We start from the raw sequence: 25,595 nt of genomic DNA, 5'->3' as shown, positions 1-25,595 counted from the left end.
ACTTCTCTCAGTTCCTATGCTTCCTGGCTGATGTTTTGGTCACTTTTAAATGCTGGCGGTGCTTTCACTCTAGTGGTAGCATGAGACGGAGTCTACAACCCACACAAGTGGCTCAGGTAGTGCAGCTTATCCAGGATGGCACATCAATGCGAGCTGTGGCAAGAAGGTTTGCTGTGTCTGTCAGCGTAGTGTCCAGAGCATGGAGGCGCTACCAGGAGACAGGCCAGTACATCAGGAGACGTGGAGGAGGCCGTAGGAGGGCAACAACCCAGCAGCAGGACCGCTACCTCCGCCTTTGTGCAAGGAGGAACAGGAGGAGCACTGCCAGAGCCCTGCAAAATGACCTCCAGCTGGCCACAAATGTGCATGTGTCTGCTCAAACGGTCAGAAACAGACTCCATGAGGGTGATATGAGGGCCCGACGTCCACAGGTGGGGGTTGTGCTTACAGCCCAACACCGTGCAGGACGTTTGGCATTTGTCAGAGAACACCAAGATTGGCAAATTCGCCACTGGCGCCCTGTGCTCTTCACAGATGAAAGCAGGTTCACTATGAGCACATGTGACAGACGTGACAGAGTCTGGAGACGCCGTGGAGAATGTTCTGCTGCCTGCAACATCCTCCAGCATGACCGGTTTGGCATTGGGTCAGTAATGGTGTGGGGTGGCATTTCTTTGGAGGGCCGCACAGCCCTCCATGTGCTCGCCAGAGGTAGCCTGACTGCCATTAGGTACCGAGATGAGATCCTCAGACCCCTTTTGAGACCATATGCTGGTGCGGTTGGCCCTGGGTTCCTCCTAATGCAAGACAATGCTAGACCTCATGTGGCTGGAGTGTGTCAGCAGTTCCTGCAAGCCGAAGGCATTGATGCTATGGACTGGCCCGCCCGTTCCCCAGACCTGAATCCAATTGAGCACATCTGGGACATCATGTCTCGCTCTATCCACCAACGTCACGTTGCACCACAGACTGTCCAGGAGTTGGCAGATGCTTTAGTCCAGGTCTGGGAGGAGATCCCTCAGGAGACCGTCCGCCACCTCATCAGGAGCATGCACAGGCATTGTAGGGAGGTCATACAGGCACGTGGAGGCCACACACACTACTGAGCCTCATTTTGACTTGTTTTAAGGACATTACATCAAAGTTGGATCAGCCTGTAGTGTGTTTTTCCACTTTAATTTTGAGTGTGACTCCAAATCCAGACCTCCATGGGTTGAAAAATTTGATTTCCATTTTTTTTATTTTTGTGTGATTTTGTTGTCAGCACATTCAACTATGTAAAGAACAAAGTATTTCAGAAGAATATTTAATTAACTCATATCTAGGATGTGTTATTTTTGTGTTCCCTTTATTTTTTTGAGCAGTGAATTTATATCTCTATCTATATCCGAAGAAATGAGCAATCATTTTCTTTCTGTGTTTTATATAGGTATTATGCAGTTCTTTATCCAATGGTATATCCTATGAAGATAACTGGAAACCGGGCAGTATTGGCTATAGCGTACGTGTGGCTGCATTCCCTCATTGGATGCCTTCCACCTCTTTTTGGTTGGTCGTCGCTAGAGTTTGATCACTTTAAATGGATGTGCGTAGCCGCATGGCACAAGGAAGCTGGGTACACTGCCTTCTGGCAGATATGGTGTGCTTTGCTACCCTTTATCACTATGATGATTTGCTATGGGTTCATCTTTCGAGTGGCTCGCATAAAAGCACGAAAGATCCACTGTGGAACTGTTATCGTTGTACAGGAGACTTCCCAAAAGAACGGGAGGAAGAATTCCAGTACTTCGACATCGTCTTCGGGAAGCAGGAGGAATGGATTTTCCAGTGTTGTCTATTCTGCTAACCAATGCAAAGCCTTCATAACTATACTGGTTGTTATTGGGGCCTTTGTGCTTACCTGGGGGCCTTACATGATTGTTATAAGCACTGAGGCCTTATGGGGGAAAAACAGTGTTTCTCCTGTGATAGAGACTATGGCTACATGGCTATCCTTCACAAGTGCAATTTGCCACCCTCTTATTTATGGACTTTGGAACAAAACGGTGCGTAAGGAGCTTCTCAGCATGTGTTTTGGCAACCGCTACAGAGATCCCTTCCATCAGCAGCACAGAACATCACGGATGTTCAGCATTTCTAATAGGATAACAGGTAATATCAGGAGGACAAATGGGTGCAAAATCCAGTCCATAGTATTATGTATGACAGCAGTATTCATCGGTGTCCTTGTCATTTACTAGATCTTGGATTATCCCCACATCTGACTGCCCTGATAGCAAGTGGGAAGGATTCAGAGAACCAAAGCACTACAACAAACACTGGTTTCAGCTACTCCAATGATTCAGGCAAGTTGTTTCTATGCGGTCTTATATGTATTTTAGTGATCTTCATTAGATTGGATGGTGTGTTGGCTTATAGTAAGTTCCCTCTAAAAGTGCATCCAGTTATCGGCTATAAAACCAGGACTGTGGAATCCATAAGCCAGTCTTCCAACATGGACTCCGACGACTCTATTTCTCCACACTTCAGTTCCCACCACTGAAAACTGACTGAAGTTACACAGCTCTGCTACTTAGCCTTCTTCTTTGATGAATTAAAGGGCCCTTAATTCCTTCTTTTAAAATTCCTTTATAGAGCATCTGTCAGCAGATTTGTACCTATGACACTGGCTGACCTGATACATGTGCACTCGGCAGCTGAAGGTATCTCTGTTGGTCCCATGTTCATATGTGCCCGCATTGCTGAGAAAAATGATGTTTATTATATGCAAATGAGCCTCTAGGAGCAACGGGGGTGGTGTTGTTGCACCTACTCTGCAACTGCTTTGCCCTCTACACTTTGATAGGGCCAGGCATGATGATGTTTCCACTGCCTGGCCCTGTGAATTACAGTGACGGAGAGAGCTGAGAGTCTAGGAGTAGCGGCAACGCCCTCATTGTGTCTAGGGGTTCAATTGCAGATATTAAAATATCATTTTTCTCAGCAATGCAGGCACATATTAACATGGGACCAACACAGAAGCCTTCAGCTGCCAAGCGCCCATGTAACAGGTCAGCCAGTGTCATAGGTACAAATCTGCTGACAGATGCCTTTTTAAGGGTATATCTGACTTCAGCAAGTGTTATGTATCATGTTAATACAAGGCACTTACTAATGTATTGTGATTGTCCATTTTGCCTCCTTTGCTGGCTGGATTCATTTTTCCATCACATTATACACTACTCGTTTCCATGGTTATGACCACCCTGCAATCCAGCAGTGGTGGCTGTGTTTGCACACTATAGGAAAAAGTGGTGGCCTGTACGCACTCATGTGGTCCCCGCCACCAGAGAGGCCTGCCAGCACCTTTTGCTATACTGTGGACTGTAGGAGTGCACATAAGAAAGTGCTTTTTCCTATAGTGTGCAAGCAGACTGCAAAGCCAGGGGCTTGGAACAGCTGATGTGCAGGGAAAAGTAAAAAAGTCCTAAACCGTCGGCGGGAGGGCAGAAGACAGACGTTACCGGGGTTGTGCACCTTTTGGAGGTGGCTTTGGAAGACATGCGAAGGGGAGCATACGTACCTGCTGCTTCCTATCCCTGGCTCCTTCTCTTCCCTTGGCTTCTCCACTCAGCTCCCAGGATGTACATTTCTGTTTTGACACCGCCGCCAATCGCTGGTCACAGTAGTGACCTGCTCTCTTTGCGTCACGTTAAATGGTCACGTGACACAATGGGTTCAGGTCACCACTGCAGTGGCATCAAAATGGAAGTTTACATCCTGGGAGCTGAGCCTTAGATTGATGGAACATAATCTATATTGGTATCTAAACTTTCTAAAAGCTCTTAGGAAAGTAAATATGCAGCACGCTATCCATAACCAAACAAATTCTACAATAATATATGTCCCTGACTCCAGCTTGGTACACGGGAAGTATATTTCTTGGTAGAATAGCAGCATGTGATGCAGCTGTGACAGGACTGGCCCTGACTCCATTATACAGAATGGTCAGTAACGTACAGGAGCTGGAAGTCCTCTGTCAGGCATTTCCTGGACTTTGACGGGTAAATGCTTTACCTCAGGAAATCTTATTCGAAGGGCGTAAATCCGGTGTTCTGTTTAATATCAGGTTTGAGGCTTTATTCTGCTTACGTCTTTATCCGACAATATTCCAGTATTAATAATATTTAAGCATTGATGGACTGTTTCAGGATCAGGGGAGGGAAGCTCTGCAGCTCCACAGATGGAACGTGCCTCAGATAGCTCCTTAAAGGGGTATTCCCATCTTCTAAAGTGGTGGCATATGTTTAGTATATGACCAATTAGGTTCTGACTCCTGGTACCCGCATCCAACTTCAGAAAGAAGGGACTGGAACATTGGTTTAGAGCTGCAGCCCCTGTTTTTCTCATCACAGCAGTGGCCCACTCCCCAAATAAATGGCGAATGGTGCACACTGCAAAGCCCAGGGACTTGGAACTGCAGGGGAAACTAAAAAAGTGCTAAACCATCTCTGGGACAGGGAGGGAGGGCAGAAGACAGACCCTTACAGGGGTTGTGCACCTTTTGTAGGGGGCAAACCCTCCTCTGTTATGCATGCTAAGGGGAGCATACATACCTGCTCCAGGCTCTCTCTCCTTTTGGCTTCTCCACTCAGCTCCTGGGATGTAAATTTCTGTTTTGACGCCACCGCAGCCAATCACTAGTCACAATGGTGACCTGCTCTCTTTGCGTCATGTCAAATGGTCATGTGACACAATGGGGCAGGTCACCACTGCAGCTGCATCAAAACAGAAGTTTACATCTTAGGAGTTGAGCGGAGAAGCGAAGGAGCCAGCGCCAGGAAGCAGGTAAGTATGTAGGTCTGCCAAAGCGGGCGGTTTGCCAAACCCCCTTCGAAAGGTGCAAAACCCCTTTTAAAGTGATTTAACATCTTACTGAGGATCCCTCACTTTATAGGATGAGAATAACACTTTAAAGGTGACCAAATTATATCACTAGGACTCCTACTGATTATAAGTACATGGTTCTTGAATCCCGTATTCCTCTTAACCGGCATGGCCACGGTGAGAAGGCGTTTTGTGGTAAAACTAAATTTCCCAAGATGCACACTTGCTTTGGCTGTTCTCAGAACTCTACAGAAATGAATGGAGCCTGCTGGGAGTCGTAGTTTCACCACAGCTGGAGTGCCGGAGTTTAGCCATCACTGGTGTAGGAGGTCGAGTACCCCTGCACTAGTGATCAGTGGGCCTCCTGCGTTCCAGCATTTACTCTATAATTACTTTTTTCCTCCTCCTTTGGATAGGTACTGATGTCATGCTACTTGACGACGGCAGCTCTGATAGTGCCCAGAACACTCGCATCCTCTATTCCAGACGGAAAAGTTCTGTTACTTTTGAAGATGAAGTAGAACAAAAAAATGGTAAGATTTTTTTTTTTTTTTTGTTCCACAAGGTGGAAGTTGGAGGCTGATATTAGGCATTTTTCCTTATCCCAGTACTGATGAACCTACACTGTTCCAGCTTATGTACATGGACAGTGCCATTATCCCATATCAAACAAGGAAGGGGTACCTGAACCTACCTTCAGTCCTATAAAATGAATAGAATGAAAGAAATATAGTATGCGGCATGTGCCTTATTTATTATGTGTTTTAGATCCTTTTTACTCCCATATCACCACAAAAGGGATATGGCTATTAGGATTATTCCTGGCACGGAGTAGTATGCCACATTCCCTGACTTAGAAATTCAGGCAACCTACAGCAATATGGATAAATCTTCTCCAAGGGTAGTTGAACACTGCTTACTACTGGATGTGAATCGGGAAGGGTTCATAGAGGCGTGTTCTCCGCTCAGGGCCTCCCCTCTATGAGCCAGAGTGCAAAAGTGCTGTGGTAGACCTGTGTGGTGTGATGCTTCTTTCTTAACCCCTTAACACAAAAGCATGTACATAATCAGCGTTAAAGGGCTATATGGAGCTAGCTCACTCGCTGAGCTCTCTCCATACATGGTGGGTTCCGGCTGTGTAGTACAGCCGGCACCCAGCCACAATGACCAGGATCAGTGATGGCCGAGATCCCAGTCATTTAACCCCTCAGATTACGCAGCCTTCCGATCAGCTCCCCCCCACAGCGAAAACTTGGAGTTCCTATCGTTGCCATAAACGTCAGGGGCCCTGTGGAGGTTCCCAGGCCTGCCATGACTAACTGCCTGAAAAGCAGTGATTGAGGCACTGCTCGGCAGGCACTCTCTTTTTTAGAATCCCATAGACTGCAATAGTATTCTCTTGCAGTCTATGGAACAAGCGATCATAGGATCACATGTTCAAGTCCCCCATGGGGGGGCTAAAAGCTACTGGGTAAAAAGTTAAAAAAAATATTAAAAAAAATTTACATTTAAATTACCCCACCTTCCCAATCTTTATATACAGTATCTCACAAAAGTGAGTACACCTCTCAAATTTTTGTAAATATTTTATTATATCTTTTAATTAGACAACACTGAAGATATTACTCTTTGATACAATGTAAAGTAGTCAGTGTACAGCTTGTATAACCGTGTAAATTTGATGTGCGCTCAAAATAACTCAACACACAGCCATTAATGTCTAAACCGCTGGCAACAAAAGTGAGTACACCCCTAAGTGAAAATGGCCAAACTGTGCCCAATTAGCCATTTTCCCTCCCCGGTGTCATGTGACTCGTTAGTGTTACAAGGTCTCAGGTGTGAATGGAGAGCAGGTGTGTTACATTTGGTATTATTGCTCTCACACTCTCTCATACTGGTCACTGGAAGTTCAAATTTAACTTGCCAGAACTGCCCCATTCACACATGTTGAGACACTTTTACTATGTTTTATTTACAAGAGGTCCAGGGGACCGCTGGTTGTCTCTTAGCTACATAACGTTTATTTTCTCGTCATAAAATCATTCGTCTAATTTTAGTATAGTTTATTTTAAAACTGTCAGCTGCGCTACCCTAGAGACTGCTGATAGACAAATAGACACCCGCTATTTGCTCTCGGTGGTGTAAGTGATCTGTGGCGGTACGGATCAGTACTGTCAGTACCCTTTGGACTAGAATCTTCTAGATGGTACAACTATTCTAATGCAGCCAGATTCAGGGTGCGCATACTGTTTAAAAGCTTTTCACATGCTGCCCCCCGACATGTTTCACCAACTCATCTGCGTCTTCAGGGGTTGCGGGCAGTCTGCTAGTGAGGCAGGGGGCGGGAACCAGATTTTAAAACCTCCCCTGTTGTGATGTCTGTCGCTTTTATTTACTAATAAACTACTTTGTTGCGATGTTGAGACTGTATCCAATCGTAAGGACGGTTACATCTACAGCTGTTCGTCTCAGCCACTCCTTTCTCTTTTTGCTCTAATCATCCATGCTTACCCTCTGCTCATGCGCCGCAACTTGAAGCTGCGTCCGTGCTTCTATCTTTTCTGCGCATGACTTTGGACTTGTAGGATTTCTGAAATGGAATATACCTACTGCGCCTGCGCTACAACTCTGAGATGCACAAACTCCTTAGGCTCCTTCTGTTAAGGTATACGGACTTGTCTTCCATACCGCTCCGACCTATGTCTGCGCATGCGTCAGGACTTGTACCTCTGCTCATAAGTAGCCTCTGATGCGCACGCTCACGGACTTAGCTGAATATATAAGAATTACCTGTATGCAGTGCGCATGCCCGCATACTTATACTTTTCATTTCATTTGGGTCTAGATTCTGCCCATGCGTCAGAACTTGGGGTCGAGAGCATCTCTATCATCTATACTGCACATGTCTTTACACTTCAACTTTTACAGAGGTGGAATCTTTTATGCGCTTGTCCTCATACACTACCACTAATGCGCACGCTCATAGACTTAGATGAATACATGCAAATTACCTGTATGCAGTGCACATGCCCGCATACTTATACTTTCGTTTCATTTAGGTCTTGATATATTCTGCCCATGCGTCCGAACTTAGAGCTGAGAACATCTCTATCATCTATACTGCGCATGTCTTTACACTTCAACTTTTACAGAGGTGGAATCTTTTATGCGCTTGTCCTCATACACTGCCACTAATGCGCACGCTCATAGACTTCGATGAATATATGCGAATTTCCTGTGTGCCCGTATACTTCTATTTTCATTTAATTTATGTCTTGTCATTTAGTTTAGCTCTTGATGTTATTCTGCCCATGCGTCCGAACTTGGTACTGAGAACGTCTCTACCGTCTGTACTGCGCATGTCTTTGCGCTTCAGTTTTTTCAGAGGTAGAATCTTTGTGCGCATGAGATCGAACTTATATTAGCGCTAGAGTAGATTTTGCTATTACAATTGCGCTTGCGCTGACACTTTGAGTAAGGGCAATCTTATCTATCATTGCGCAGGTCCTTGGACTTGGCCAACATGGAATTGCTACTTCTTATTACGCATACGCTGGAACTTATGCTACCACATTAGTAAAGTGTTGGGCTGCGCATGTTTTCGAACTTGGTCTGAATCTAATAAGTGTCTTCTGCGATATCCATATGTCAGTATTATAATACTAGTATTTACCCTTTCTCTCCTCTTCTGCCTTTGCATATACTTAGGCTTTAGCACAGGTCAAATATTCCATCTATGCTTTGCATATCTTAGACTTTTTATCAATACGGATTAGGATAGCCTATTTGACATGCCTTTATACTCTAGAAATTATGTTGTGTTATTTATATATATATATATATATATATATATATATTTCTTTTATTTTTTTTATTTATTTATTTATATTTAGTTTTATTATTTTTTCCAAAATAATCGTTCATATCTACATATTTTACTGCACTAGGTAGGGCTGGACTCCAGCAAAGGCAATGACACTGACGACAGCGAACCTCGATCCGTCATCCCAGGAATGCGACATCGTCCCGCAGGGTTCATAGGAAAGTCTCTTTTTTTTTTTTTTCTTTTATGTTCCATACTATTTATACTTTTAATAGGTTCTTCATTACCCTCCCATATTTTTTACTGTGATATTAATTTGAAAACTAGAGTTAATGTATTCAATAATTCGACAGTGTAAATAATAATCTCTATATTTTATTTTATCCTCAATTGTCTGAGAAAGGTTGCATATGTAAAGCCTTCGTTTAGTCCATATGGGGCTAGACTTTTAGGACGGTAAACCCATCTTGCTTCTTGTTGCTGCAGTTTTCTATCCAAGTTGCCTGTTCTCGGACCTAATGTCATTTTTTGGGATCCCCCAGAATTTAAGGATGTGGCTATTGCCAAGCCTCACGTCCTATCTTAAAGACACTAAGGATACACTAACCAAGCTCCAGGAAATACAGGTCAATAAGAACACCATGATCGCCAGCTTAGATGTAGAGGCCCTGTATACTAGTATCAGACATGATTTAGGACTACAAGCAGTAAAACACTTCTTAAGCACAAAGGGCACACACTATTTAGAGCACAATCAATTTATTCTGTCACTTCTTGAGTTTCTAGTAACACACAATATTTTATTTTTGATTAAAAAATATTTTTTACAGATCACTGGGACAGCGATGGGGACGGTTTGTGCACCAAGTTTCGCTAATTTATTTTTTGGATGGTGGGAGGAAAGGATGGTATTCACAGAAGAACACTTTGAATTCACTAAACACATCACATATTGGGGTCGATACATCGATGATGTACTTATCTTATAGGAGAGCACAGAAAAACACTTTGTGGCAAAACTCAATAACAATACATTAGGCCTCAAATTCACGGCGGAGATAAATAAAAGCACATTGAATTTCCTGGACAGCAATGGCAGTGTAGAAACTAGAGTATACAGGAAACCCACATCAACAAACAATCTCCTGCATTGGGAAAGCCACCATCCATCTACACTAAAGAAAGGCATCCCAATAGGACAATATTTGCGAGCAAAACGAAATTGCTCGACGACAAAGTTTTGAGCAAGAATGTAAACTGCTATACAGCAGATTTAGGTCTAGAGGTTATCCTAAAAAGGTACTGCATAAAGCATATAACAGAGCGAAGAATATGAGCAGGGGTAATCTTCGCCATTCAATGCAGATGCCCGAAACTATATATAGGGAAAACCACACAAGCGCTCAGAAGGCGTATATCCAAACATCTTAGCTGTATTAATACAGATTCTGACACAACCCTTTCAAGACATGTACAAAGTCAACACAATGGCAATAGCCACATCCTTAAATTCTGGGGGATCCAAAAAAATTACATTAGGTCCGAGAACAGGCCACTTGGATAGAAAACTGCAGCAACAAGAAGCAAGATGGATTTACCGTCTTAAAAGTCTAGCCCCATATGGACTAAACGAAGGCTTTACATATGCATTCTTTCTCTGACAATTGAGGATAAAATATAGAGATTATTATTTACACTGTCGAATTATTGAATACAATAACTCGAGTTTTCAAATTAATATCACAGTAAAAAATATGGGAGTGTAATGAAGAACCTATTAAAAGTATAATATAGTATGGAACATAAAAGATAAAAAAAAGAGACTTACCTATGAACCCTGCGGGACGATGTCGCATTCCTGGGATGACGGATCGAGGTTCGCTGTCGTCAGTGTCATTGCCTGTGCCTTTGCTGGAATCCAGTCCTACCTAGTGCACTAAAATATGTAGATATGAACAGTCGTTCTATTTTGGAAAACATAATAAAACTAAATATATATAACAACATAATTTCTAGAGTATAAAGGCATGTCAAATAGGCTATCCTAATCCGTATTGATAAAAAGTCTATGCAAAGCATAGATGGAATATTTGACCTGTGCTAAAGCCTAAGTATATGCATAGGCAGAAGACATTAAGTACAGACAGGAGAGAAAGGGTAAATACTAGTATTATAATACTGACATATGGATATTACAGAAGACACTTATTAGATTCAGACCAAGTTCGAAAACATGCGCAGCCCAACACTTTACTAATGTGGTAGCATAGGTTCCAGCGTATGCGTAATAAGAAGTAGCAATTCCATGTTAGCTAAGTCCAAGGACCTGCGCAATGATGGATAAGAATGCTCTTACTCTCAAAGTGTCAGCGCAAGCGCAATTGTAATGGCAAAATCTACTCTAGCGCTAATATAAGTTCGATCTCATGCGCACAAAGATTCTACCTCCTGAAAAAACTGAAGTGCAAAGACATGCGCAGTACAGACGGTAGAGACGTTCTCAGTACCAAGTTCGGACACATGGGCAGAATACATCAAGAGCTAAACTAAATGACAACAAGACATAAATAAAATGAAAATATAAGTATATACAGTCAGGTCCATAAATATTGGGACATCGACACAATTCTAACATTTTTGGCTCTATACACCACCACAATGGATTTGAAATGAAACGAACAAGATGTGCTTTAACTGCAGACTGTCAGCTTTAATTTGAGGGTATTTACATCCAAATCAAGTCAACGGTGTAGGAATTACAACAGTTTGCATATGTGCCTCCCACTTGTTAAGGGACCTAAAGTAATGGGACAATTGGCTTCTCACCTGTTCCATGGCCAGGTGTGTGTTATTCCCTCATTATCCCAATTACAATGAGCAGATAAAAGGTCCAGAGTTCATTTTAGGCCTCATGCACACGGCCGAGTTCCGCGGCCGAGAGCGGTCTGTGGTAACCCGGCCGGGATTCCTTCTGACAGCAGGAGCGCACGGCGTCATTGGTTGCTATGACGCCGTGCGCTTCATGCCGCCGCTGCTGTACAGTGATACACTCGTATGATCTATATGAGTGTATCACTGTACAGCAGCGGCGGCATGAAGCGCACGGCGTCATAGCAACCAATGACGCCGTGCGCTCCTGCTGTCAGAAGGAATCCCGGCCGGGTTACCACGGACCACTCTCGGCCGCGGAACACGGCCGTGTGCATGAGGCCTTAAGTGTGCTATTTGCATTTGGAATCTGATGCTGTCAACTCTCAAGATGAGATCCAAAGAGCTGTCACTATTAGTGAAGCAAGCCATCATTAGGCTGAAAAAACAAACCAAACCCATCAGAGAGATAGCAAAAACATTAGGCGTGGCCAAAATAACTGTTTGGAACAGTCTTAAAAAGAAGGAACGCATCGGTGAGCTCAGCAACACCAAAAGACCCGGAAGACAACGGCAAACAACTGTGGTGGATGACCGAAGAATTTTTTCCCTGGTGAAAAAAACACCCTTCACAACAGTTGGCAAGATCAAGAACACTCTCCAGGAGGTAGGTGTATGTGTGTCAAAGTCAACAATCAAGAGAAGACTTCACCAGAGTGAATACAGAGGGTTCACCACAAGATGTAAACCATTGGTGAGCCTCAAAAACAGGAAGGCCAGATTAGAGTTTGCCAAACGACATCTAAAAAAGCCTTCACAGTTCTGGAACAACATCCTATGGACAGATGAGACCAAGATCAACTTGTACCAGAGTGATGGGAAGAGAAGAGTATGGAGAAGGAAAGGCACTGCTCATGATCCTAAGCATACCACCTCATCAGTGAAGCATGGTGGTGGTAGTGTCATGGCGTGGGCATGTATGGCTGCCAATGGAACTGGTTCTCTTGTATTGATTGATTGATGTGACTGCCGACAAAAGCAGCAGGATGAATTCTGAAGTGTTTCGGGCAATATTATCTGCTCATATTCAGCCAAATGCTTCAGAACTTATTGGCCGGCGCTTCACAGTGCAGATGGACAATGACCCAAAGCATATTGCAAAAGCAACCAAAGAGTATTTTAAAGGAAATAAGTGGAATGTGCTGCAATGGCCAAGTCAATCACCTGACCTGAATCCGATTGAGCATGCATTTCACTTGCTGAAGACAAAACTGAAGGGAAAATGCCCCAAGAACAAGCAGGAACTGAAGAGGCCTGGCAGAGCATCACCAGGGATGAAACCCAGCGTATGGTGATGTCTATGTGTTCCAGACTTCAGGCTGTAATTGACTGCAAAGGATTTGCAACCAAGTATTAAAAAGTGAAAGTTTTGATTTATGATTATTATTCTGTCCCATTACTTTTGGTCCCTTAACAAGTGGGAGGCACATATGCAAACTATTGTAATTCCTACACCGATGTCCCAATATTTATGGACCGCACTGCACACAGGAAATTCACATATGTTCATCGAAGTCTATGAGCGTGCGCATTAGTGGCAGTGTATGAGGATAAGCACATAAAAGATTCCACCTCTGTAAAAGTTGAAGTGTAAAGACATGCGCAGTATTGATGATAGAGATGTTCTCAGCTCTAAGTTTGGACGCATGGGCAGAATACATCAAGGCCTAAATGAAATGAAAGTATAAATATGCGAGCATGCGCACTGCATACAGGTAATTCTTATATATTCACCTAAGTCCGTGGGCGTGCGCATCAGAGACTAGTTATGAGCAAAGAGGTACAAGTCCTGACGCATGAGCAGACATAGGTCGGAGCGGTATGGAAGACAAGTCCGTATACCTGCGCAGAAGGAGCCTGAGGAGTTTGTGCATCTCAGAGTTGTAGCGCAGGCGCAGTAGGTATATTCCATTTCAGAAATCCTACAAGTCCAAAGTCATGCACAGAAAAGATAGAAGCACGGACGCAGCTTCAAGTTGCGGCGCATGAGCAGAGGGTAAGCATGGATGATTAGAGCAAAAAGAGTAAGGAGTGGCTGAGACGAACAGCTGTAGATGTAACCGTCCTTACGATTGGATAACAGTCTCAACATCGCAACAAAGTAGTTTATTAGTAGCTAAAAGCGACAGACATCACAACAGGGGAGGTTTTAAAATCTGGTTCCCGCCCCCTGCCTCACTAGCAGACTGCCCGCAACCCCTGAAGACGCCAATTAGTTGGCGAAACATGTCGGGGGGCAGCATGTGAAAAGTTTTTAAACAGTATGCGCACCCTGAATCTGGCTGCATTAGAAAAGTTGTACCATCTAGAAGATTCTAGTCCAAAGGGTACTGACAGTACTGATCCGTACCGCCACAGATCACTTACACTGCGAACAAATAGCAGGTGTCTATTTGTCTATCAGCAGTCTCTAGGGTAGCGCAGCTGACAGTTTTAAATTAACTCCTTAAGGACACAGCCTTACTTCACCTTTAAGGGCCAGGCAATTTTTTGCAAATCTGACCAGTGTCATTTTAAGTGGTGATAACTTTAAAACGCTTTGACTTATCCAGGCCATTCTGAGATTGTTTTTTCATCACATATTGTACTTCATGACACTGGTAAAATGAAGTCTAAAAAATTTATTTTTATTTATAAAAAAATACCAAATTTACCAAAAATTTGGAAAAAAATTCAAATTTCCAAGTTTCAATTTCTCTACTTCTATAATACATAGTAATACCTCCAAAAATAGTTAGTTATTACTTTACATTCCCCATATGTCTACTTCATGTTTGGATCATTTTGGGAATGATATTTAATTTTTTGTGGATGTTACAAGGCTTAGAAGTTTAAAAGCAAATCTTAAAAAACCCAATTTTTAGGGACCAGTTCAGGTCTGAAGTCACTTTGTGAGGCTTGCATAATAGAAACCACCCAAAAATGACCCCATTCTAGAAACTACGCCCCTAAAGGTATTCAAAACTGATTTTACAAATGTCGTTAACCCTTTAGGTGTTCCACAAGAGTTAATGGCAAATGGAGATGGAAAATTTGCCAAAAAATGTAAATTCTCAAATATCATTTTAATCCATTGTTTCCAGTAACAAAGCAAGGGTTAACAGCCAAACAAAATTCTATATTTATTGCCCCGATTCTGTAGTTTGCAGAAACACCCCATATGTGGCCGTAAACTACTGTACGGGCACACAGTAGGTCGTAGAGGGAAAGGTGCGCCGTGTGGTTTTTGGAAGGCAGGTTTTGCTGGACTGGTTAATTTACACCATGTCCCATTTGAAGCCCCCCTGATGCACCCCTATAGTAGAAACTCCATAAAAGTGACCCCATTTTGGAAACTACGGGATAAGGTGGCAGTTTTGTTGGGACTATTTTTAGGGTATATATGATTTTTGGTTTATCTATATTACATTTTTGTGAGGCAAGGTTACCAGAGATAGAAATTCAGAAATTTCATTTCCATTTGCCAATAACTCTTGTGGAACACCTAAAGGGTTAACGACGTTTGTAAAATCTCAATACCTTGAGTGGTGTAGTTTCTTAGATGGGGTCGCTTTTATGGAGTTTTTACTCTAGGGGTGCATCAGGGGGGCTTCAAATGGGACAATGTGCCCAAAAAAAAGCCATCAAAATCTGCCTTCCAGCAGCCATACAGCGTTCCTTTCCTTCTGCGCCCTGCCGTTTGGTCATACAGCAGTTTACGACCACGTATGGGGAGTTTCTGTAAACTGCAGTATGAGGGTAATAAATATAAAGTTTTGTTTGGCTGTTAACCCTTGTTTTGTTATTGGAAAAAAACGGATTAAAATGGAAAATTTGCCAAAAAATGGCTTTTCTTGGCACAGTTTTTATTTTTTTTACTTTACACTGTTCATCTGAGGGGTTAGGGGGGCATTTTTATAGAGCAGATTCTTACGGACGCGGCGATACCTAATAGGTCTTCTTTTTTTAATTTATTTATGTTTTACACTATACTATCTTTTTTATAAAAAAAAACAAAAAACATTTTAGTATCTCGTCTTTTTTTTTTTTTTTTTTTTTTTTTAGTTTTTAGCTGATTATCTTAGGTAGGGGCTCATTTTTTGCAGGATCAGAAGACTGTTTTATTGTCACAATTTTGGGGGGCATATGACTTTTTGATCGCTTGCTATTACAATTTTTGTGATGTAAGGTGACAAAAAAAAACGATTTTTTTGCACCATTTTTTTTTTATTTTTTTGACCGTGTTCATCTGATGGGTTGGGGGGGGCTATTTTTATAGAGCAGATTCTTACGGATGCGGTGATACCGAATGTTTGTTTGTTTTTTGTTTTTTTAGTTTTACTAAATATTTTTGAAAAAAATGTTTTTGGGGTTTTAGTGTCTCAAGTCTGAGAACCAGTTTTTTTATCCGATTGTCAGTGGCTAAATCGGGATATAATATTTGTACTCCATGGAAGTGTGCTACTCCCTGAAGCAACCAATAATGCAGAGGCCCGGATGATCGGGGCACGTGTCACACTGAGTAGTGGTGTCCTTCCGTATCCCCCTCCTGTGACCCACTCTGCACTTTTTGTGTCCGTCCCTTCTTTCCAGTATTGGGGACCACACCTGGAAAGTGTTGGCCAGGGACGATTTGGGCGCCTCCAGTTCCCGAGGTACTCCGGCCTGCTCTTTCCCGATCAGAAAAGATCATGTCCTTGAGGACTGCGTCATAGAACTGAAGGAATGTCCCTGTGTTGCCAGCGCTCCGGGACAGCACAAAAGAGTTGTACAAGGCAACCTGCACCAAGTAGACCGCAACTTTTTTTGTAACGTGCCCGGGTTTTGCGCATGGCTTTATATGGCTTGAGGACTTGATCAGATAGATCAACTCCTCCCATATACCGATTGTAGTCGACGATACAATCGGGTTTGAGGACCGTTGCCGCGGTACCTCGCACAGGGACAAGGGTGATGCTATTACCATTAATTGTGGACAGTACAAGGACATCCCTCTTGTCCTTATTTCTGACCACCAACAGATTTCCACTGGTAACGGCACAGGTCTCACCCATGGGGATAGGTACCTGGAGGGGGTGGGTAGGGAGGCCACGTTGATTTTTCCGCACGGTCCCACAAGCGGACGTGGATCTGGCGGCGAGGGACTGGAACAAGGGGATACTAGTATAAAAGTTATCCACGTACAGGTGGTAACCCTTATCTAGCAGTGGGTACTCTCACAAAGTTTGTACAGTTTCACGCCATACCTTGCCCGCTTAGAGGGAACATACTGGCGGAAAAGGAGTCTCCCCTTGAACGCAATGCGAGACACCTCAACCGCGACCTCCCTTCCAGGTACATAGGCCTGTACAAATTTGGCCCCAAAGTGATCGATGACCGGCCTGATTTTGTACAGGCGGTCATAGGCAGGATCACCTTGCGGGGGACATGCTGCATTATCTGAATAATGCAGGCATTTCAGGTTGGCCTCAAACTGGGAGCGTGTCATGGCCGTACTGTAAAGTGGGGTCTGGTAGAGGACGTCCCTACTCCAGTAATGCCTGACACTAGGTTTCTTGACTAGGCCCATGTGCAGCACGAGGCCCCAAAACGCCCTCATCTCGGCAGCACTGACCGGGGTCCAGCCCCAGGGCCTAGCCAAAAAGGAGCCCGGTTGTTGAGCAACGAACTGTTGGGCGTACAGGTTCGTCTGCTCCACCATCATATTTACAAAGTGGTCACTGAAAAAAAGACAAAAAAAGTCGTATTCAGTGAAGCCCACTGTGGAAATCTGGATTCCTGGTTGGCCTTCAAAATCAGGATTAACGGGCTCATAACGCTCTGAGGTATACCAGACAAGTTCACCGGCAGGGGGCTCCGGTAGATTTAACTGGTGGGCCGGAAAACTAGTACGAGCCCCAGAGCTGCTCGTACTAGGATGGGCCACAGGGTTCCTAGCATGGCGGTCCCCTTGCTCCGAATTGGCGGCATCTCCGCCGCCTTGGGGGCTCATCATCATTGCTAGATGATGAGGAGGACGCGGAGGACAAAAGGAAAGTGGGATCATCCTTGTCCTCTCTGGCAGGGCATATGCCTCCTCGGCCAAGAACGTCTGGCGGGCCATAGGGTAGTGTGTGTCTGCGTGTGTATGTGTGTGCGTGTAAATATTTATTTGGTGTGTGTGTGGGGGTATGGGTGTTCGCGAACTCACCCTAAACCTAAAAAAAAAAAAAAAAAGACTAACTAAAAAAAGGTTTTAAAATGAGAAAAAAAATTAATATATAATATTCAAAATCGCTGATCAACCGTCCGAAGGTTATCAGCGGTGGGGTGTGCGATGCGCTAACAGTGGCCGGATGCTAAGAGTGCCGGCCACAGTCAGCGTACGCACACAAAAAAATTAATACTTGCGCCCAAAAAAAAGATGTGGGGGGGCAGGGGGCCACAGCTGTGCTGTGGACCCCAGACACCCGATTTAGGGTGATGCAATCAGTAATGTATTATTATTATTATTATTACTATTTTTTTTTTCTTCTCACTAACTTTCCCTAAAATAATCCTGCCTAATCTAACTTGTCCCTAGCCTTTCCCTAATTACCTGGGTGCTGGGGCACAGATGGGGGTGCTGGGGCACAGATGGAGTTGTTGGGGTGCTGGCTCTGATGATCCTTGCAGCGATCCGACGTGCAGCGCTCCTCTCTCCTCTGCTCCCGGACACAAAAGGAGGAGGAGAGGTTTGCTGCGGTAATTTGAACCGCCCGCCCCTGCAGCCGGCCAATGAGAGCGATCCTGGGAGGTGATGTCACCATCACCACTCAGGATCTAAGGATGGTGATTGGTGGTGTATTATCACACCACCGATCACCATCCTGTTCCGGGTTATCGGGTCCCCAGAGTCCCGAATAACCCGGAAACACAGCAAACCGCAGGTCTTAATTGACCTGCGGTTTGCTGCGATCGCCGACATGGGGGGGGTCACAGGACCCCCCGGCGCATTTAGCCAACTTGCCTGCTCAATGATTTGAGCAGGTACCGAGTTCCGATCACCGCCCGCCGAGCGGCGGTGATCGGAACTATACATGACGTACCGGTACATCATGTGTCCGGAACATTTTAAACTATACTAAAATTAGAGGAATGATTTTATGACGAGAAAATAAACGTTATGTTTTAAGTTGACAAACAAGTAGCACATGTAGCTAAGAGACAACCAGCGGTCCCCTGGACCTCTTGTAAATAAACAATGGAAGTTCAAATTGGCACCTTTATGGCAAAGAACTCTGAGGATCTGAAAAGAAGAATGGTTGCTCTACATAAAGATGGCCTAGGCTAGAAGAAGATTGCCAACACCCTGAAACTGAGCTGCAGCACAGTGGCCAAGACCATACAGCGGTTTAACAAGACAGGCTCCACTCAGAACAGGCCTCGCCATGGTCGACCAAAGAAGTTCAGTGCACGTGCTCAGCGTCATATCCAGAGGTTGTATGAGTGCTGCCAGCATTGCTGAAGAGGTTACAGGGGTGGGGGGTCAGCCTGTCACTGCTCAGACCTTACGCCGCACACTGCATCAAATTGGTCTGTATGGCTATTGTCCCAGAAGGAAGCCTCTTCTAAAGATGATGCACAAGAAAACCCGCAAACTGTTTGTTGGAGACAAGTAGACTAAGCTAAGGACATAGATTATTGGAACCATGTCCTGTGGTCCCATGAGAGCAAGATAAACTTATTTGCTTCAGATGGTGTCAAGTGTGTGTGGCGGCAACCAGGTTAGGAGTACAAAGACAAGTGTGTCTTGCCTACAGTCAAGCATGGTGGTGGGAGTGTCATGGTTTGGGGCTGCATGATTGCTGCCGGCTGTGGGGAGTTACAGTTTTTGAGGGAATCGTGAATGCCAACATGTTCTGTGACATACTGAAGCAGAGCATGATCCCCTCTCTTTGGATACTGGGCTGCAGGGCAGTATCCCAACATAACGACCTCAAACACACCTCCAGGACAACCACTGCCTTGCTAAAGAAACTGAGATTAAAGGTGCTGGACTGGCCAAGCATGTCTCCAGACCTAAACCCTATTGAGCATCTGTGGGGCATCCTCAAACGGAAGGTGGAGGAGCGCAAGTTCTCTAACATCCACCTGCTCCGTGATGTTGTCATGGAGGAGTGGAAGAGGATTCTATTGGCAACCTGTGAAGCTCTAGTGAACTCCATGCCCAAGAGAGTTAAGGCAGTGCTGGAAAATAATGGTGGCCACACAAAATATTCACACTTTGGGCACAATTCGGCCATTTTCACTTAGGGGTGTACTCACTTTTGTTGCCAGAGGTTTAGATATTAATGGCTGTGTGTTGAGTTATTTTGAGGGCGTACCAAATTTACACTGTTATACAAGCTGTACACTGACTGCTTTACCTTGTGTCAAAGTGTCTTATGTTCTGTGTTGTCCCATGAAAAGATATAATATGTTTACAAAAAATGTGAGGGGTGTACTCACTTTTTTAAGATACCTGTATAAAATGCATTTCTGTTGTCTGTCTGTTCTTTATGCATGTCCAAACGACCAATCTGCACCAAATTTGGCACGTAGGTAAATCAGATTCTTAGAAAGGTTTCAGCTCTCTAGCACGTACTGTTCTTGATATATTCACAAAAAAGCAAATATGGCATCATCACATGACCCGTATTAGCTCACTGGTCCTTCATTCTTTGACTGACATTCACAGAGTCACTAGTGTTGAGCGAAGCGTGCTTCGGTCGAAACTTCGTTTGAATGCTGTACGGAGATCAGATGGGATCCGCAGAGGTGAAATAAGTGAGACTTCAGTGAATAACTTCAGACTTTGATTTTTCAACTTCAAAACAATTTTAAAACTGGGATCCAAAGTCGACTTTGGTACCTAAATTGTTTTCTAGTTGAATTGTTGTCCGAAGTTATTCAACAAAGTCTCGCGCGACTTTGGAGATAACGAATTTTACCTCGCTGGAGCCCATATATTTGAGGGCTCTATGGAGACAGGTCTCCTTACAGCATTCAAACTAAGTTTTTACTGTAGCGACTTCGGATCTGTGATCCGAAGCTCGCTTTGCTCAACACTAACAGTCAAGTGACCCCCTATTGGTCAGCAGAAGCTTGCAGGTCTTTCACTCTTAGCCTCACCAGGTTTACAACAACCCAGCCATTTTTCTTCACTGTTTTTGGGGCTCTGTGGATATCACCATTGTAGGGCACTGTGGATGTCACTGTTATGGGGGCACTGTGCATGTCACTGTTATGGACGCCATTTTACTGCCTGAAAAAAGTCTGACCCATATCAATATGTATCAGACTTTTCCCTGCCATTCATGAGCGCAGCACGCGCTGTGAACGGTACAGGCAGTGCAGCGATGCTGCTGGAGCCTGTAATAACCCAATTTTACTGATATTGATGACCTATCCTTCGGATAGGTCATCAATATTAAAATCCTGGAAAACCCCTTTAATGGGTTATGACATTGATACTGTGTTTTTTATTTTTTTATGTATGTTGAAATACACTTGTGTCCACAGATGCTAAAAAGGCCCCAGCTGAGGAAACCTCATCTACAGTATCCTTAGAATCCTTTGCCTGCAGTTTGGCCAAAACAATTGAGATGGATGCAAAAATTAGCTTGTTTGGAGAAGATGCATTGCGTACCCTGCCTGGGAATTCTGGGATGAACCGAGGCAACAGAAGTCATGCCATCCAGAAGCAAAGGCTTGTACTGCAAAGTATCGAGGAAGGAACCACATGACCTTCTACTCAATAATACATGCACAGTAATCATAAGGAGGCCTTGACCGAGAAAGTATTCATAAAGCATGTATTTCAGGCAAAGGGAAATCCATTACTGGTGCCATCTCCTTTTCTCCGCCACTTTCATATATTAGAGAGCAGAATGACCTCTCTAGCGCTGTATAGTAAAATTTGCTCTTTGCCTACACTAAGTGTTAAAGAGGCTTTGTCAGCATGATCAACCCTATTAAACCAGACATAGTGCCTGGTAGGGCTCATCATGATGATTAAAACAATACCTTTCTTTTGTCTGTATGCTAAACATCTGCAGAAATGTCTGCGTTTGTATTCATATGCAAATGAGCACGTTTGGGCATCAGGGGGCGGGGCTGAACCCTTGGAGCAGTAATATGTAAGCTTTCTGAGCAGATTTCAATGTGATAATGCAATGGTATGTCATTTATATATGTACATGCTAGGAGACAGATCTAGGACACAGTTCTGCCCTCAGCATGCTCATGTCTAGTCCTGTCAGAGGGGAGTGTGCAGAGCTCAGGGGGTGTTACAAAGCAGTGCTCCAAGGGTACAGCCCTGCACCCTGGTGCTCAAACTTGCTTATTTGCATATGAATACAAATGCAGATATCTCTGCATCTATGTAGCATACAGACAAAAGAAAGGTATAGTTTTAATCAGTATAATAAGTCCTACCAGGCAATATGCCTAGTTTAATTGGGTTCATCATGCTGACAGAGCCTCATTAAGCTTTTTTCACATTAGCGATAAAATCTTCCGGCATGCTGTTTCGGCAGAGGAACAGCCTGCCAGAGTTCTTTGTATCCAGCATAGCCGGATACTACCTTCCCCTGTCAGAGCACATTCACCATAATGGGATCCCACCTGTTTCTGTCAGTAGTGCCAGGAGTCCCGGCACTAATGCTGGAAACAGGCCAGATCCCATTCTAGTCAATGGGCTCTGGCAAGGATAGGTAGTATCCGGCTACGCCGGACACGGTGAACTCCACCAGGCTGTTTCTCTGCCAGAACAGCATGCCAGAAGATTTTATCGCTAATGTGAAGGTAGCCTTATATACCAGTAGTATTGTATTGGAGACGATAATCCATTTTGTTACTTTTGTATGGGATTTTTACATTTTTGGTACTGGGTTTTGCTTTTTTAGATATAAACTCGTTTTAGTTTTCAATGAGCACAACACACTTTTTTTGTACTTCTTTTTTTTTTTTTTTCTAGTTTATACAAATACCGTGTTTTCTTTTTTTTATAACAATAGAGCTTTTTGTTTACATGTATTTATATTTTTTTTTATACCTACTTCATTAATTTTTTTAATATTTTCTGCCTTGAAAGTACTATTTTATTTTTATTTTTTTAGCAAGGAAAATTATTCAGAGTTTACACTACTTTTCATATGTAAGTGCTTGCTCGTGCCTCCATGGTGCTGTCAGTGACCTATAGATTTAGAAAGTCTAAAAGTCATTTGAGTTCGTCATCTGTATCTCCGTATTGAACTGAAGATTTTATTGCATTGGGCCAGAAGAACAGCTGGCAATTTGTCTTGAAATTAGGTACTTCATGAGCATTTCATTGCCAACAAAGTAAAAGTTTGGTTTAATACTAAAGCTGCTAGTAATAGTATGTGTGAGAATATATATATATTACACACACAAATGCAGATAGAGCAGCAGCACAGTCAGATGGTGTGAACAGGGTGCAATTCCTCTAGGAAGGCAGGCTTCTCCTCCACTGTAAATATGTCCAAAGAACGAGGCAGCACAAATGCGTGAAAGGGTGAAGACCCCAAACTTTAATCCCCAGGCAAAGCTTGACAAAGGCCTCTTTGAGTAGGCTGAAACGTTGCCTGGGGATTAAAGTTTGGGGTATTCACCTTTTTACGCATTTTGGAGTGCTGCCTCGTTCTTTGGACATATGTATGTATATATATTTATATATTCCCGTCCATAATGTGCCAAATTTGGATTTAGATCATATTCACAACTTCCTAATTCATCTGAATGGAGCTGGCGTGAATCCAACCCTAGGGTAAATCTGATTAGACATTTGGGTGCCAGTCATTAAACCTTTGATCTTAAATCTGTGTCCTAAATGGCTCTGCTTTTGAAAGATCATATGGTTATGGGTTCTACTTGGTATAATGGTAAGAGGTTAAAACCTTTGAAGGGTGAATTTAAGGACCCCTGGTCTTAAAGTAAGTAGGTGTGGATTTTTCACAAATCTGTATTTCCATTTAGTGATGAAGTAAATGTGGAATTTCCACTTTAGCTGAGCTGCCAGTAATTATACACTTTACACATTCAGTAGCTGTCGGCTGAAAATTGGGAGAACAAAAGGTTCAGGTGAAAATATTCATTTCGCCCGATCCTTCTCTCTTCCGACATCATCCGTCGTACACATACACATTAGACTGTTTTCTGAACCCACGATACACTAATGTAAATGGGGGCATTTATATCATTGCCGGATAACCATAGCATTCCTAAGAACATTCCAGGTATTACTGAACCAGGAAAGATATAGCTTGTTTATGCGCAATGTTTGTGCGTATGCTTTTAGTGTCTTATAAAACCCGCCAGGACTGCTGACTGTCAGACGGTGCCCCCTAGCTATCAAATCGGAGTGGTAAAATTTCTAATTTAATCAGTATTAATTCAGCTAGAAATATTGGGTGATACATTTCAAATTTATGTTTTTATGCTCTGTTTCCAAGATAGTGGACAGAGAGTTACTGCACTTACCACCCGGGTGCTGTCCAAGGACAGCGCTCAGACTGAACACTGGCCCATTCAATTGAACACAAGTTCTATATTTGTATAACATATGGCTCTATTCACATCACAGTCTAGTTTTACGATTGGTGCGTGCGCTGGTCCGTGATGCCCTGACTTATACCTCTGAATACCATACATTGGCATATGTTGGCCAAAGGGTCACAAAAAATATACAGTAACACATGGTATGCATTTCTTTGCTTAATCCCTCTGCACAGAAAATGCATTTAGTCCAGCTGAAAATAAAAGTATGCTGGTGTGCGTCAGATAAGTGGGGCCCAGTGTGAGCATAGCCTTAGATGGGTATTTCTAATATAGCGTATTGCAAGGGTATGCCATTAATTTATGATCCGTGGGAATCGCACTGATCCTCATAACGAAGGGTCCCCATCGTTGCTGTATAGCTGCGGCCTTTGTAAGTTATTCGTGCAGAGAGACACTCCTCTTTGCTGTGCATGGAACTGCAGCATTCACTTGACTGGAATTGTGCTGCTAGGATGCCGCTGTGTAGGGGAGATCAGATCTACACCACTTAATTTGCAGGATTGATGGGGATTCCAAAGGGCAGATCCCCCACACATCATAAGGGGATGGCATATCCTAGTAATATCCCACTACTTTACATGTTGAGAATAAAATATATTAAATACAGCAGTGTGTAATGAGGAATGGAATGACATCACTTCTGCTAAACTGCTCCTCCAGTTTTCTTCTTGCGTAGTGCTAATACAGATATGCTGTCACTTTATTATTGGTGGGAGTTGGACTTTTTAGGACCCCTGCCAATCCGGAGAATCGGACCACAACATTGGTCTAGTGCTCTGTCCCCTTCTGAGTTTGCTCTTAGTAAGTACTCACTGAAATGGGGCTGCGCTGTAGTTTCCTGTACGTCACATGGCAGGGGCACCACTGTGTAGGGAAAACCAGTGAAGGGGCTGCTGCATAACATTAGCTGTGTCCCCTTAAAGGGGTTTTCAGTTAATAATTATTTTTAAGCAAGTGCCTGCAGCCTGCCTGCTGAAACAGAAGGTCCCCTTATCTGCTCCCCACCACTCTGCTCCATCGCGCTACCTCCGCAGACTCCATCTACTGATCTTCGCACTGTCTACATCTGGTTTTGCATGGGCATGGTCAAATGCACCGCTCCAGCCAATGACTGGCTGCAGCGATGATGTGGCCACAAGCAGCATGTTATCGTTGAAGCCAGTCATTGGCTGGAGCCGTGCATGTGACCATGTCCATGCACCACTGGCTATAAACAGGGTGGGGATCGGAGGAGCAGGTAAGTATGAATCTTCTGTTTCAGCAGGCAGGCTGATTGCACTTACCTAAAAATCCATTATAACCGCAAGGTTTTTTTGTTTTTTGTAAGAAACATTTATCACTTATCCACAGGGCAGGTAATAAATGTATGATTACTCAGGGTTCGAAGGCTGGGACCCCCACTGATGATGAGAACAGGGTT

General features: G+C 43.7%; 1 protein-coding gene and 1 long non-coding RNA gene across 4 annotated transcripts in view; one reads left to right on the top strand and one right to left on the bottom strand.

Moving 5' to 3' along the window:
* GPR161 (G protein-coupled receptor 161) overlaps positions 1-22,665 on the top strand; it is a 43,273-nt gene extending 20,608 nt beyond the window's left edge. For all 3 annotated transcript variants that reach the window (XM_040423849.1, XM_040423846.1, XM_040423847.1), the window contains exons 3-6: positions 1,430-2,151; positions 2,241-2,345; positions 5,283-5,399; positions 21,119-22,665. In XM_040423849.1, the coding sequence (XP_040279783.1) occupies positions 1,430-2,151; positions 2,241-2,345; positions 5,283-5,399; positions 21,119-21,342 (1,168 nt within the window). In that variant the 3' untranslated portion in view covers positions 21,343-22,665. The remainder of the gene's footprint in view (positions 1-1,429; positions 2,152-2,240; positions 2,346-5,282; positions 5,400-21,118) is intronic.
* On the bottom strand, positions 6,592-18,875 carry LOC120994942. The gene is made up of 3 exons (XR_005777501.1): positions 18,839-18,875; positions 12,554-12,558; positions 6,592-6,785 (listed from the first exon to the last, which is right to left on the bottom strand). It is a non-coding gene; the product is annotated as an uncharacterized LOC120994942 (long non-coding RNA).
* Positions 22,666-25,595: the final 2,930 nt, after the last annotated feature.

This window comes from Bufo bufo, chromosome 3, assembly GCF_905171765.1.
Source record: "Bufo bufo chromosome 3, aBufBuf1.1, whole genome shotgun sequence".
Classification (NCBI taxonomy): domain Eukaryota; kingdom Metazoa; phylum Chordata; class Amphibia; order Anura; family Bufonidae; genus Bufo; species Bufo bufo.
This window is presented reverse-complemented; position numbering and strand designations above follow the sequence as displayed.